Source organism: Typopeltis vanoorti, chromosome 16 (assembly GCF_054136105.1).
Source record: "Typopeltis vanoorti isolate ZY-2024b chromosome 16, IOZ_Tvanoo_1.0, whole genome shotgun sequence".
Lineage (NCBI taxonomy): Eukaryota > Metazoa > Arthropoda > Arachnida > Uropygi > Thelyphonidae > Typopeltis > Typopeltis vanoorti.
In genome coordinates, this window is record NC_143564.1 from 58,497,029 (window position 1) to 58,511,431 (window position 14,403).

General features: G+C 37.9%; 1 protein-coding gene across 2 annotated transcripts in view; it reads right to left on the minus strand.

Moving 5' to 3' along the window:
• The window catches only part of LOC150098049 (putative methyltransferase DDB_G0268948), a 116,344-nt gene that overhangs the window by 57,248 nt on the left and 44,693 nt on the right, over nt 1-14,403 (minus strand). For both annotated transcript variants that reach the window (XM_090406369.1, XM_090406371.1), the window contains exons 2-3: nt 11,964-12,088; nt 1,732-1,886 (exon numbers count right to left, since the gene is read on the minus strand). In XM_090406369.1, the coding sequence (XP_090262495.1) occupies nt 1,732-1,886; nt 11,964-12,074 (266 nt within the window). In that variant the 5' untranslated portion in view covers nt 12,075-12,088. The remainder of the gene's footprint in view (nt 1-1,731; nt 1,887-11,963; nt 12,089-14,403) is intronic.

Consider the following 14,403-nt stretch of genomic DNA (forward strand, 5'->3'; position numbering starts at 1 on the left):
TGATGATGCAAAACTGAGTAGAGTAATAGTTAATCAAGGCAATGTGGAGAGCTTGCAGGAGGATGATTTAAATAGGCCGTCAGTTGGAACAAATAGATTACAAGCTGTGTACCACGTTGAGAGATATAAACTCCAGGAAACAAACAAAACTAAGGATTACAGGGGGGGAAACAGCGTTAACTAGTAATTGTTATGTTACATGCAGAGTTTGAATATATGCTAGAACCTCAAAATATTATCTGAAAAAACACTGACAAGAAGTAAACACAAGCAAGTTATTACTCAGTAAGGACTTTGTTTTGACTACATTGGAACTGTATATATTTAGTCTCACCTGATTTTTCTTGGGATGAAGAAATGTTTGGAAAAAACTTATGGATAATGGTCAAGATTATGAATGTGGACTGAGAATGGATTGAAGGTTTGTGAATTATCAACTAAATTGTAAAATTTAGTTGATAAAGATAAGAGGAGATAAGATAAAGCTTATAGATATTAAAAGGGTTTTATAAACAGAAGAAATTTTCACTGCAATGCAACACGGGAGAGAATAATCTTTTTATAAAATAGTTTGTTTTGTGTTGTTAATACCGTTAAAAATAAGTCTTGAATAACTGTCAACACCTAAGCTTATCTGTTTGATTAAACCCTGGAGGTTTTGTAACAATATGATAAGCAAGGGTGTGATGACTATATTTTTTGCTTAGAGAGTGATAAAACAAGATGAAAAAATCTTTAAAAAATTCATGGTTATGAAAAACACTAATGACCACTATCTGCTATGTCTATTATATAAAAATTATATGTTTTTCTTGGCAGTTTTTCAATTTTATAGGAGAAACAACCTCAATTACCAGGAGGAAAAACTCTGCCACTTCCATATAACCAGCTAACTCACCTTTAGTTGAAAAGCCTGACAAAAGATTATCATAGATGGGATTTGAATGCAGGTCTAAAGGACATTGTTGATGCCAACTAAGCACAAGGATTCCATTTATATATTAACCCCAAGCACAAGTGATTGTAACACCTATAAAACAATAATGTTGTGTGTGGAAGGTGAGGGTAAGTAGGGATCTGTTGAAGTACTTCTTGAACAGCTAGAGGTTGTGACCTTTGGGAAAATTATATGCTGAAGGTTTCTAGAAGTGGATGGAATTAAAGAGAAAAATTAGAAGTTATTTTGATAAGTGTGAAAATTAATTATTTATGGATGTTGACCAGCAACTGCTTGTATCTTTACATACTTAGAGGAAAGTGGTGGGCCATTCAGTGAAATAGAGCTCAAGAATATACCAACAGAAAAGGCATAATGCAGAAATAGAGAAAATTGATTATGAAAAAAATTAATGCAGGGAATCTGTGAGAAAGAGAGAGACAGAGTGAAAGAAAGAATGAGACAAAGAGAGAGAGAAAGAGAGAGAAAAAAAAAACAAGAGACTGGGTGGGAGGGAAGGAGAAAGAGAGGTAATCTGTTAAGAAATTGCTCTCTTCTGAATAACATCAAGCATTTTCAGGTACATCATCCCAATCCTGAGAATCAGTTTAATCAGAAGAGTCATAGGCATTGTGGTTAATGCAGATCTCCTGCCCATACAAACCACTGAACAATAAGACATTGACTCCATGAAGATGCTCACATAATAATAATATTTGGCATATTATTACTGAATATTCTAAATAAATATTACTGAATATTCATACAAAATCTCACAAAAGTGCTCTGCTTACTTGAAGTTCACATCTGGATATCTGGAAACAGCTTCCTTAATCTGAGTGTCACTAATGTCCACTCCAGTAACTTGATTAAAATAAGAAGAAAGGACCTGAGTACTCTGACCTGTTCCACAACCAACATCTACTGCACAATAAAATGGAGGCTCAATCTTTAAAAACCAAAAAAAAAAAAAAAATTGTAGTTTTTCTGTATGTAACTAAACTTTTCATATCCAAAATAAATAAATAAATAAATAAATAATAAAGGAATGGATCAAACAATTTAACATTTTTCTTCTTTTACCACTATTTAGCTATCCCTGGCTTAAAAATTTCCATGTTTGTTATATATTTTCAGGTATAACCAGTTCACTGAACCAGCTAGAGGGCCAGGTGAACGGTCGTGTTTTCAGGGAGCTCCCGAAAGCTAAGTACAATTTTGAATGGAAATTAGAATATATGTTAAAAATCATAACGTAATATTGTCTAAATTTGGTAGCTTGTTGTGTCTGTGTGATTTTGGTGTAAATTCTGTTAATTAATCTAGTATTTAACGATACGTTACATATATTTGAATATGGCGCCAATGCGACGTAAGATAATGGCGTCCAAAAATACGACGCCATTGTTCAAAAACTATAATGTGAGAGAATTTGTCCAATGTGATGTGTGTGGAATGTATGCATTCCCGAATGAGGCTGGAGTATGGATTGAAAGTGATAGTGGTGGGAGAACGTGTAGAAAGTGTATGCAAAGTGAGGAGTCGAAGTATGTGTCAGGTTGTGAGACAGTTATGTTTGAAGAAAGCCAGAATGCGAGTGAAAATAGTGGCTCGATAAGGAATTGCGGTATACAAGATGGCAATGTGAGCAGTGATCTAAGAAAGAGTGAGAGCAATTATACAGAAAGAGAAAATGGTTTGAATGATAAAAAAAATGAGGAATTATTTGTAGGAAGTGAGATCGCTAGGCTGCGCGCAGTGATACAAAATGCGCAGCGGTAATTAGAGCACCTGCAAAACTCTTTCCAGAGTGATTCGGCTAACATAAATAAACAGCGTGGGAGAGTTTCCGAAATGAAGGAGAGAGTGTTGTATGGTGACTCATTATTAAGAGGAGTAATAGATGGGAGTGTAACTAAATCGTACTTACCGGGTGCGAAATTTAAGGATGTAAGTGAGAGCATTAGAGTGCAAAAACAGAGGGTGAAAGAATTAACAATTGTGGCGGGTACAAATGAATTGAAAGGTGATAAATTTTTTATGAGAGAGGACTTGAAAGTATTGTTAAAGGTAGCGAAAGAAAAGAGTGACAGAGTTAGAATGGTGAGTCTGTTACCGCGGTATGACAGAGAGGAGTTTAGGAGGAGGACCATAATCGCAAATGACATTATGCGCAGGTTATGCGGACGGTGTGATGTGGAATTCGTGGACGTGTGGAATGAGTTTGATGGGCGAAAGGACTTATACAAGATGGATGGCCTGCATTTGAATGGACTTGGTGTGCGGAGACTGGAAAAAGTGTTGCTGAATGAAGTGAAAATGGATGTGCAGAACCAGGGAAACTAGAACTACCAAGGAGGGGGGGAAGTGGATATCCAGACATCAGTGAGACAGTTGAGTGTAAAAATGTATATAATGTACCTGAGCCAGCAATAAGGACAAAAAATGGGAATGGGATATTTAGAATAACGCATCAAGATAGGGGTGGGACAAAGGGAACACTGCAATTCATGTATACTACTGCCAGGAGTATTAGGAACAAGAAGGAAGAATTTTTGGCCTTGATTGGCTCTTCCTGGCCACAGGTTATTGGCATTAGTGAAACATGGCTGACGGAAGATGACATAGTTAGTGGGATAGAATGTGTAGGTTATAGTATGTTTAGGAGGGACAGAAAGAATAAAATTGGGGGAGGGGTGTTATTGATGATAGCTGATGAACTGCAGCCAAGAAGAATTGAAGTATTGCAGGATAGTGAAAGGAGCTCATTTGAGGCTATTTGGTGTGAGATTGACACTGGCAGAATAAAATATACAGTTGGGTGCTGCTATAGACCAGGTGATGGAATAGATGGTGGAGATGGTATGCATAAACAAATTGATGAAATGAGTGGAAGGAGGGTAATTATTATGGGGGATTTCAACTATGGTAACATTGATTGGAAGGAGGAGAGGACACATGTGAGGAAGGAAATGGATTTCATTCAATTATTAAGGGATAACTATCTGAAACAGCATGTAATTGAAAATACTAGGGGGTGTGAGAGTGCTTGACCTGGTAATAGTATCTGAGAATTTGACTGTAATGAATATGACCATGTTGCCACCTATTGGTGAGAGTGATCATAAGGTCTTGACCTGGGAGGTGGCTAAAGGTGTGAAATTTGTGATTAAGACAGGGCATATGTGGAATTACCGTGCTGGCAAGTATGACAAGCTTAGGAGATTGCTTGGATCAGTGCCATGGCATGTACAACTGCAAGGGCTGGACGTCGATAGAGCATGGGAAGTGATCAAAGAGCATTTACAGGAAGTTATGGCTGATTGTATACCTAAGGTCCGAATAGTGAAACAAGGAGGGGTTAAATGGATGAATAACACCATTAAACTCGAGCTGCAAAAAAAGAAACAGCTGTGGAGGAAATTTAAAGAGAAAGGTGACCTGCAGGCACACGAACGGTATAAAGCGCAGGCCAGATGGATAACGAGTGTGGTAAAAAAAGTAAAAGCGGATTATGAAAGGAAACTAGCTATGCAAGCAAAAGAGAATCCCAAACAGTTCTTTCAATATGCTGCAAGCAAGAAAAAAACTGTACATGGCAAAATGATTTTAAGGAATGACGATGGTAAAGAGTTCACTGAACCAGTCGATATAGTGGAGTTACTGAGTGCGCACTTTGCAAAAGTATATCATCCAGGTGGTGACGTTGAAAAAATGAAGGAACCATTAGTTTATATGGGAATTATGATGAATGAAGTGGAGGTGAATAGTCTATTACAGAACCTTAATGTGAATACATCTGTGGGATTGGATGGTATAACGGCACGGGTCTTATGAAGCGGCTAAAGAATTATCAGTGCCCTTGACCATGTTGTTTAATCTGAGTCTCGGGTCTGGTTTAGTCCCGAAGGTGTGGAAAGAGGGGAAAATAGTTCCACTGCATAAAGGAGGATCCAAGACTACTGTTGCAAATTACCGGCCGATCAGCATATCAGGAGTCGTTGTCAAGGTCTTGGAGAAAGTAGTCAAGGGAAAAATACAGGAATGGATTGATGAAAATAAGATACTATATGGGGGACAGCATGGCTTTGTGAATCATGCCTCAGTAACTTGCTGAAGTTTTATAACACAGTGGCAGTTGAACTGGATAAGGATAATGGGTTTACAGTGATACTGCTGGACCTGGCTAAGGCATTTGACAGGATACCACATGGAATTTTAATCCGTAAACTGCAACATATGGGAATGGATAAAGGTTTGGTGAGATGGATAGGCGGGTGGTTAATGGAGAGATATCAGAGAGTAGTTTATTCAGGAGTAGAGTCCAAAAGACGGCCTGTGACTAGTGGTATGCCACAGGGTTCCGTTCTTGGACCACTGCTGTTTAATTTGTTCATTAACGATATAGGGAAGGATCTGAGAGGAACAGTTCATTTGTTTGCTGATGATGCACAGTTGGGTAGGGAAATAGTGAATGCAGAAGATGTCAAAATCTTGCAGGATGACTTGGATAGATTGGAGTTCTGGGCTAAGGAAAATGGATGTCAATTTAATGTGACAAAATGTAAGGTTATGCATTTTGGGGTGAAACGATTAGCAGCAGTATACCACATTGGTGGAACTGTACTCCAGGAGATTGATGAGGCCAGGGACTTGGGAGTGTTGGTGGATAGGGAGATGAAGTTTAGGGGGCACATTGCGAAAGTAGCTAAATCAGCTCACCAACTCACTTGGTTGTTGAAAAATACCTTGACGAGCAGAGAAAAACAAGTTATTGTACCTCTGTACCGAGCCCTGATAAGACCTCATCTCGACTACTGTGCCCAGATTTGGTCACCTCGGTTCCTTCTTGATGGGGAGGAGGTTGAGAGGATCCAGAGGCGAGTGACTAAGATGATAGCAGGTCTATGGAATGAACCATATGAGAACAGGTTGAAGATTTGTGGGTTGCAGAAACTAGTTGATAGGCGGAAAAGGGGAGATATGATTGAGACATTCAAATTGCTAAAAGGATTCTATCGGATTAATTCAGATGATATTTTTGAGATCAGGATGTAGAGTGGTAAATGAGTGGAATAAGCTGCCAGAGTCTGTTGTGGGTGCTAAGACAGTGAGCGAGTTCAAGGCAAGGTATGATAGATACTGTGAGAATGTTGAACAGCTGTGTGAACATGATGTTTACGGCCTCCCTCGATGAGTCTAAGGACTCCTGGAGTAGCCCGTAGTAATAATAATAATAATAATATATAGTAGAGTATCTAGATTATGTAACCTTTGGCCCATTTGTGGTACTAAGTTATGATAGGTTTGTAACTTTTCACAGATGTGATGTACATTAAAAAATAAAATGAAAAAATACTAATCTATATAGTATATATATATATATATTTTTTTTTTCTTCAGTTTATTTCTCTATTGGATCAATCTGATAGAAGGAGATACTGTACAGTGTCACATTGCTAGACATTACTGGTACTCTTAAGCATGCATTTCTGTCCAGTCCATCTTTTGAACTGTGATTAGTAATGTGCTTAAAGGATGACCAAAAGTTTTTCATAATAAGTTATTTTCAGATTAACTTCCATGTTTTTTATATACCAGTTGACCTGTTTTAAAATTGTATTATGAATTCAGCTTACATCCTCTATTTAAATCAAATCCTATCAAAGCTAGTATATAAATTCAAACTTTTATTTTCAAATGAGAATCATGCTTTCCAATCTTATGCTGAATAGCTAGTTTAGAAGGGTCTTCATGTGGTATTGTTTAAAAGATATCTAAACAGTGCCTGTCTGGAAGTATCTGTAGAAAAAACAATGCAGAAACAGACTAATCATCTGTGAGACAGTGGGCCTTCATAGTCACAAATATCTCAATAGGATCAATACATTCAGTAACTAAGTAAGCCCATAATCACATGATATGATTGAGAAGTTTAAATTAGTGGGAGGATTTTATTGGATTAATCCAAAGGGGATTATAAAAAGAGTAGAAGGCAAGCAGGGAAGAACCAGAGGAAATCCCTGGAAGTTATATAAGATTCTGGTGAAGAGGGGAGTGAGGAGATTTTTTACATGGAGAAATGTCAATGAATGGAATGCATTACCATTCCAGGCCCACAGAATATGTTGTTAATGACAAGAGTGTTAAGATTCAGTAAGATATATGTTGTCAGTTGAATGAATCTCCCAAAATGAGTCTTCCGATTCCATGGAGGATGCAATAATAATAAAAATCAATTCTACAATAAGAATTAAATAATTTGTCTGACCCTTCAATGACAATTAGTATTGTTTGCAGAATGATATAATAACTAGAGATTGATATTAAGGAGATGAAATGGGAGTAGGCTAAATGACATTTTACTCCAACTTTTAATGAATATATATTCTAAATTATTCTTAGAAATATATTTTGCTTTTTGTCTTCCTTCATTCCTGTTTAGTCTTCTCCTGACCTATGTTATTATGATTATTATTGACAACAGGCATTCATGGAGTGGGGTATTGCCACGAGTCAAGGAATACAGAGGGTGGAGAGCAGGAGATGTTTAGGTAGTTGAGTTTGGCAAGTGCAAGAAGAATGATTGTTATGGGAGATTTTAACTACAGCAGTATAAACTGGGAAGCACATGAAGTAATAAGGGAATGGAATTTCTAGAATTCTTGAGGGACAAATGTCTTAGATAACATGTAATAGAGGGAACAAGAGGTTCAATAGTTTTGGATTTGGTCATAGCATCAGAAGAGTTGATAATAATTGAGATGACAACTCCCCCCCCCCAGTTGGAGAGAGTGACCATGAGGTTTTGACATGCAGGAGTATCAAAGAAAAGGGAACATATGTGGAATTATAAGGCGGGTGATTATAATAGTTTTAGATATCAACTTGGGGCAGTTCCATGGAAGGTGGAATTGAAAGGCCAGGATATTATTAGTGCTTGGGAAATGATGAAGGAATATTTGTTAGCAGCAATAGTAAGCTGAATTCCACGAGTGAAGAAGAGGACCCAATTTGGTGTAAGGTGGATGACAAACAATATCAAACAGGAACTGCAGGTGAAAAAAGAGATTATAGAAGAGATACAAGGAGAGGGGGTGGAGAGCAGATGCATAAAGAATATAAGACTCAGACCAGGAGACTGACTAGTATGGTGAGGAAGGCAAAACTGGAATATGAGAAGAGATTGGCATTAAGATCCAAAGAAAATCCTAGTGAATTTTTTAGATAGGTGGTCAGTAGGAGGAGAAATGATTGTGGAAGAATGATATTGTGGGATAAAAATGGGAATAGAGTGGCTGATGCAAAGGACATAGTGGAGTTGTTCAATGAGCACTTTACTGGAGTATTTCATCCTGGAGAAGAAAGTTTTAATACTAGAGGGGTGGGGCAGGTTCGAGGTTTAGAGGGAAAGAGGAGAGTGTGTTCCAAATACTGAGTACTCTGGATGTCAGTAAAGCGGTGGGACTGGATGGTATTTCACTGCGGGTTTTGAGAATGTGCTAAAGAACTGACAGCTCCTTGATTGCCTTTTATAATAAAGTGACAAGAGCAGTTGATGAGCGAAAGGCATACACTGCAATTTTTTTGGATTTTACAAAGGCATTTGACAGGGTGCACATGATAAGCTGATATTTAAGTTATAGTACATGGGTTTAGATGTCAGGTTAGTGAACTGGATTCATGATTAGCTGTCTGATAGGTATCAGAGAGTTGTGTATGGTGGGACAATATCAAGGAGGTAGACGGTTACAAGTGGGATTCCACAGGGCCCTGTATTGTTTAACCTTTATATCAATGACATTGTTAATGGATTGCAAGGGGATATTCAGTTGTTTGCAGATGATGTGTAGCTGGGAAGGGTTATTAGTAATAGTACAGATATGGTGGCCCTGCAAGAAGATTTGAATAAACTAGACAGATGGGCAAATGAATGGAGGTATCGGTTTAATGCAGCAAAATGTAAAGTCTTGAAGTTTGGGATACATCAATGGGAGGCTGCATACTCGATTGGAGGAGCTGTACTGGAGGAAGTAGGGGGACACAAGAGATCTGGGGATGATGATCAATAGAAAACTGAAATTCAGAATCAGGGGGCATATTGCAAAGGTGGTGAAGGTAACACAGAGGATTGCTGCAATACTGAGAAGGCTGCTGACCTGCAGAGATAGAAGAGTTATCATTCCATTGTATAAGACCCTGATCAGATCACACTTAGACTCTTGTTCTCAAATTTGGTCCCCAGGATTCAAGGGATAAATTAACTGTGGAGAGGGTGCAGAGGCAGATAACAAAGATGGTTTCAGGACTATACAACGTTAGTTATGAGGATTGGCTGAGGAAATGTGGACTGCAGAGTTTGGTGGATAGAAGAAGGGGAGATGATATGATCAAGACTTTTAAGCTGTTGAGAGGCAGTTACAGGGTAATTATATGAGTTTCTCCATGGCCTGAGTCCAGAAGTGGGTGGTGCAAACAAGAAAATCAGCTGTAGATTGTAAGTGACAGAATCCATATGCTGGTGCATCCAACTCTTGAACCACCTAGAGACATACCACTGATTAGTTGGTATGTCTCTAGGTGGTTCAAGAGTTGGATGTTGATGACCTGCTCCATAATTTTAGAGAGAACAGAAGTGAGAGCAGTTGGATGGTAGTTCATTGGCTAACTTTTATGAGCACTATAAGGTTTGTTGAATGAAAAGGAGGAATGGAGTGTGCTGTCATCATGGGAGCAATATTCCATGGCTGGGTGGTGGCTTTGGGCTTTGTATAGAGTTAGCAGATGTGAAGGTGTAAAGTAGTGTCTTGTACAAAAAAGTACACCGAGTGTTTTGGCAGCTGCAGAAATAGAATTGAAATGTAGTTGTTCCAGAAAAGATCGGAGGTGCTGGTCAGCCCTAGAAGAGAAATCTGATCATGTTTGGATATCTCAGTATTACTGAATGTAAGGATGAGGAATGTAACCTCTTTCTTGCAAGAGATCAGACATAACTGAGTTTTGGTGGCACTGAAGTTTAAAAGGTGAGATCTGAGTTCAAGTATCTGGTCATGGTAGAGCTTGAGGATTTTAATACTTGAGCATTACAAAGTTTATTGAATGAAAAGGAGGAATGGAGTGTGCTTATCAACAAAGCTATGGATAGGACTTAAAGTCTGTGAGAGCAGATCATTTATATACAAAATATAAGAGTTGATGAAAGAACAGAACCCTAAGGTACTTCTGCGTTTCGTGGGGAAATCTGAGCAGAGACAGCCGTCCACCATGACACACAGTGAGCAACCAATGAAAACGTTGCCAAATCCAGTTGCAGAGTGAGGATGGAGATGAGTTTCTTCATGGCCTGAGTCTAGAGGTGGGTGGCAAAAGCCAGAAAGTCAGCTGTACATTGTGAGTGACAGAATCCATATGCTGATCACTAATTAGTTGGTATGTCTCTGGGTGGTTCAAGAGTTGATTGTTGATGACCAGCTTCATAATTTTAGAGAGAATAAAAGTGGGAGCAATTGGACGGTAGTTCATTGGTTGACTTTTATCCCCTTTCTTTGGGATGGGCTGGATTGGGTAGATGATAAATGAATAGGATAGATTGAAGAGATGATACAGAATAGGTGTTAGTTCTGGGGCACATTTTTTTAACATAACAGGTGGGATACCATTGTGGCCAGACACCTTGTTTGTGTTCCAGTTATTCAGATCTCTTTGTCGTCACAAGACTATGGGAGACATGAAGGGAGCCATTCTTTCTGGAGTAGAGGGAACTTTGCCAAGTCATCAATGCAGAAGTGGAAGAGAAGAGTGATGCCAATAAGTTGGCTTTGTCTTTAAGTGAGGTAATAGAACATTGAGTAGAAGTTGCACGCAATGGCCCTGGCAAGGAACCAGAAGGAATGACTGCCATTTTGGCAGGAGGTGAGTTTGCAACATTTGGCCCTTTCAAATTCTGGCTTGGACTAGGTGATGATTCTTTTGCAATTATTGCAAGCAAGCTACAGCATAGGCAGCTGGAGTTATGGTCTTCAGTCATTCATTGTCAAGAAATTTTTTTCTTTTACAGAATGACTGGAGACCATAACTGGAGAATGAAAGCTTGGATAGTGACTGAGAATTTGGAGTGGAATAAGGGATGAAAGCCTTCATTCCTGTGAGAAAAAAGCTTCATTTCTGTGATTCAGTCTAAGCACATGTTTGGATCAGAAGAACTGAAGCAATAGGTCATCTGTGGAAAGGAGAAATAGAAGTAATGGAGGTCCTCTCAGTTGGCACCCTTCTAGTGCCAAAGGACATGAGACTGTGAACTGGTGGGTTAAGGTTGTTCTGTGGCAAAAGAGTCACTATGTTGAGATATCAGCATACCTATTATGCTGTTATAACTAAAAATCTGTCTTCATGCTCCATGATAAAGTGAAGGCAACCTCTTAGTAAACATCTGAAACACATTCCAGTGGTTTGAAATCATAGAGATCAGGGGTTCTCAATCTTTTCCAGTGGCATACCACTATATTTAATTCAAGATATTAGATGTACCAGTAAGGCAGTGGCTCACGTACGTGTACGCGTACCAAAGGTTGAGAATCTCTGATCTAGATGATGTCTTTGAGACATTACAGGACATCTAAGTTTGCAATTTTATTCCTTCAAGAAAAAAAAAAAAAAGAGCTTCCTTCAAACACAATTCGCTTAGTGAAGGCTTTTGCCTTTTATCCTGTTGAGTGCTACCATGTGACCCTTTGCATGCATTTCGACAATTCGAATCTGCACCAGCTTTCTACCTGAAATCATCAGTTAGACAAAGTGACACAAGCTGATTCATCTGAATTCACATTTGTAATATTCAGAAATAGTGTTCATCCTTAGGTTCTGGATGCCAGTGTATAAAGAGATACATGTTCTTTATAACTTTTACTGTCTTGAGAGTTTATAACTATTTAAATTCTGAGGTTGGTAATCATTATATTAAAATACATAATATAAGAAAATTATTTTAGACTGCAACATAATGATGTCTAAAAAAAAATCAACAAACCTTTTCTTTCAAATATGAAATTATCTCTTTAATAAGAGCACTGGGAGGAGAAAATCTAAATTTTCCATATAGCACAGAATGGGTAACAGTGTCAAACATTCTTTTAGCCATGTTAAGCTAATCTGCTGTTAAATAAAGGGGAAAATAAATATTAGTGACATTGTTTTACTTATTTGCATCACTGTAATTCTTTTTGATCATGCTAATGAAATTAATACTATAGCTAATAATAGTATTAACATCTTTGTCATAAAGTTTTGTCTTTAATTTATAATATAATATCCTCAACCCCCCCCCCCTTCCTCAAAAAAAAGAGAAGAAACAAAATCAGTAATATGGTCATCCTTTGAACTGACAGTTGTGCTAACTGTTCATATAAGTTTTTAGTTCTAGTAAATATTCACTATATCATCAATCATTATTGGTGGTGGGTTTTTTTTTTTTTTTTTGATGACTGTAGTTCTATGCATTTCTTTAATTGTGATTATTATGTGATATTGTTTAAAAATGCTACACAGAACGCATACAAAGAAAATGGCAGCCAAGACTTGGATATTCAATTAATTTTATATAAAGGTGCAATGCATGCATTCATGTATTCCTTGACCAGGGTGAATGGTATGTGATACAAAAGTGACAGAGGTGGGGGGGGGGGGAAGAGAGAAGGAGAGAGAGAAATATCAAAAATATTTCATATGCCAGTGCAAGAAATAAGAGTCAAAAGCATAAGAACGAAGTAACTCATATTAATGATGTAAGGTAGAATATTGAAAGCTTTGTAGAGAATGTAGTGGAAGTGAATGATAGTGTACAAAATATGAATGAGAAAGAAGTGGCTGAAAGTAATGTGAATGATGAGGTGATAGTGAGGAGAGAAATAGCATGCTTACATGCAGTACTTCACACCACAAGACATGAGCTTGAGCAACTGAAGAAACGATTGGTGTATGGTACAGCAGAAGGGAGAATGAAAGAAGTGAATGGGAAAGGTATAAAAGTGCGAGAAACTAGGAGTAAGGTATGGTATGGAGATTCAATGATAAGAGGTGTACTTAATGAGAAAGTGATAAAAGCATGTTTCCCAGGTGCAAAGATCAAGGATGTTAGCAAAGCTGTTCATTTGCAGCAGAAAGGAGTAGTGAAAGAGTTGATTGTTTTGTAAGCACAAATGATTTGAAAGGTCAGAATTATGCAATAAGAGAGGACATGAAAGAGCTGTTGAAAGAGGTGCAAATGAAGAGTGAGAAAGTAAAGATTGCAAGCCTGTTGCCTCAGCATGATAGGACAGAAATGACAAGGACATGATTGCTTATGAATCAATGACAAGATTGTGCAGGAGCAACAATGTTCAGTTTATAGATGTATGGAGTGAATTTGATGGACAAAAGGACTTGTATGTGGCTGGTGGACTGCATTTTAATCGAATTTTGGAGGTACATGTTTAGAGACAGTGTTGTTCAGTGAGAGTTGGAAGTGCAAAATCTTAAATCTATAGATATTAGAAGAATGCAATCAAGTATATGTCTAGCTACCACTGAGACAAATGAGTGTGAGTGCAGAAATGATTGCGAATAGCTGGATACAGTTTCAGGTTTTGAATCTAAATGGGTTACTAATGACATTATGAAAGGATAATTGTGGGCTGTTGAAATGCAAGTGCATTTATGTAGAAGTATCAGTAATAAAGGAGAGAAGTTTTTGGTATTGATCAACTTAACTTTGCCAAAAATTATCAACACCACTGAGACCTGGTTCACAGAGAATAATGTAGTTACAGGGATAGGACAAATATTTTTCAGAGAAGATAGAGTGAATAGGGGTATTACTAATGATACTGAAGAACTTCACCCAATAAAGATAGAAGTTAAAGAGGATTTTAGATCTGAGGAGAATGGTTCATTTGAGGCTATCTGGAAAGGCCAACTAGACAAGATCTTTTTATCCCAATTTAGGATGAAAAGATTACATATTTTATATCACATTGATGGTACTGGATTGCAGAAAATAACAAAGCTAGGAATCTGGGAGTGATGGTGGACAAAGATTTGAAGTTCAGGAGATATATTGCAAAAGTTGCCAAAAGAGCTCAAAGGATTGCTTGGATGTTGAAGAATACATTGATAATTAAAGATGAAGAGGTTATTATCCCTCTTTATAAGACTATGATTTGCTTGCATCTTGATTATTGGTTTTGGATGCCAGTGATGACAATTCTGGTGATGACCAAATGCACAGATTTGGTCATCACCAGAATTTCTTGGAAATCAGGAGGTATTAAACAGGATTCAGAGATGAGTGACCAAGCTGGTGACTGGTCTGTGGAATTCTCCCTATGTGAATAGACTGAAGATGTGTAGGCTGCAGAGTTCGGTTATGAGGGAGACGAGAGGGAACAGGAGAGAAACTTATGTTACTAAAGAAATTCTATAAGATTGCCACA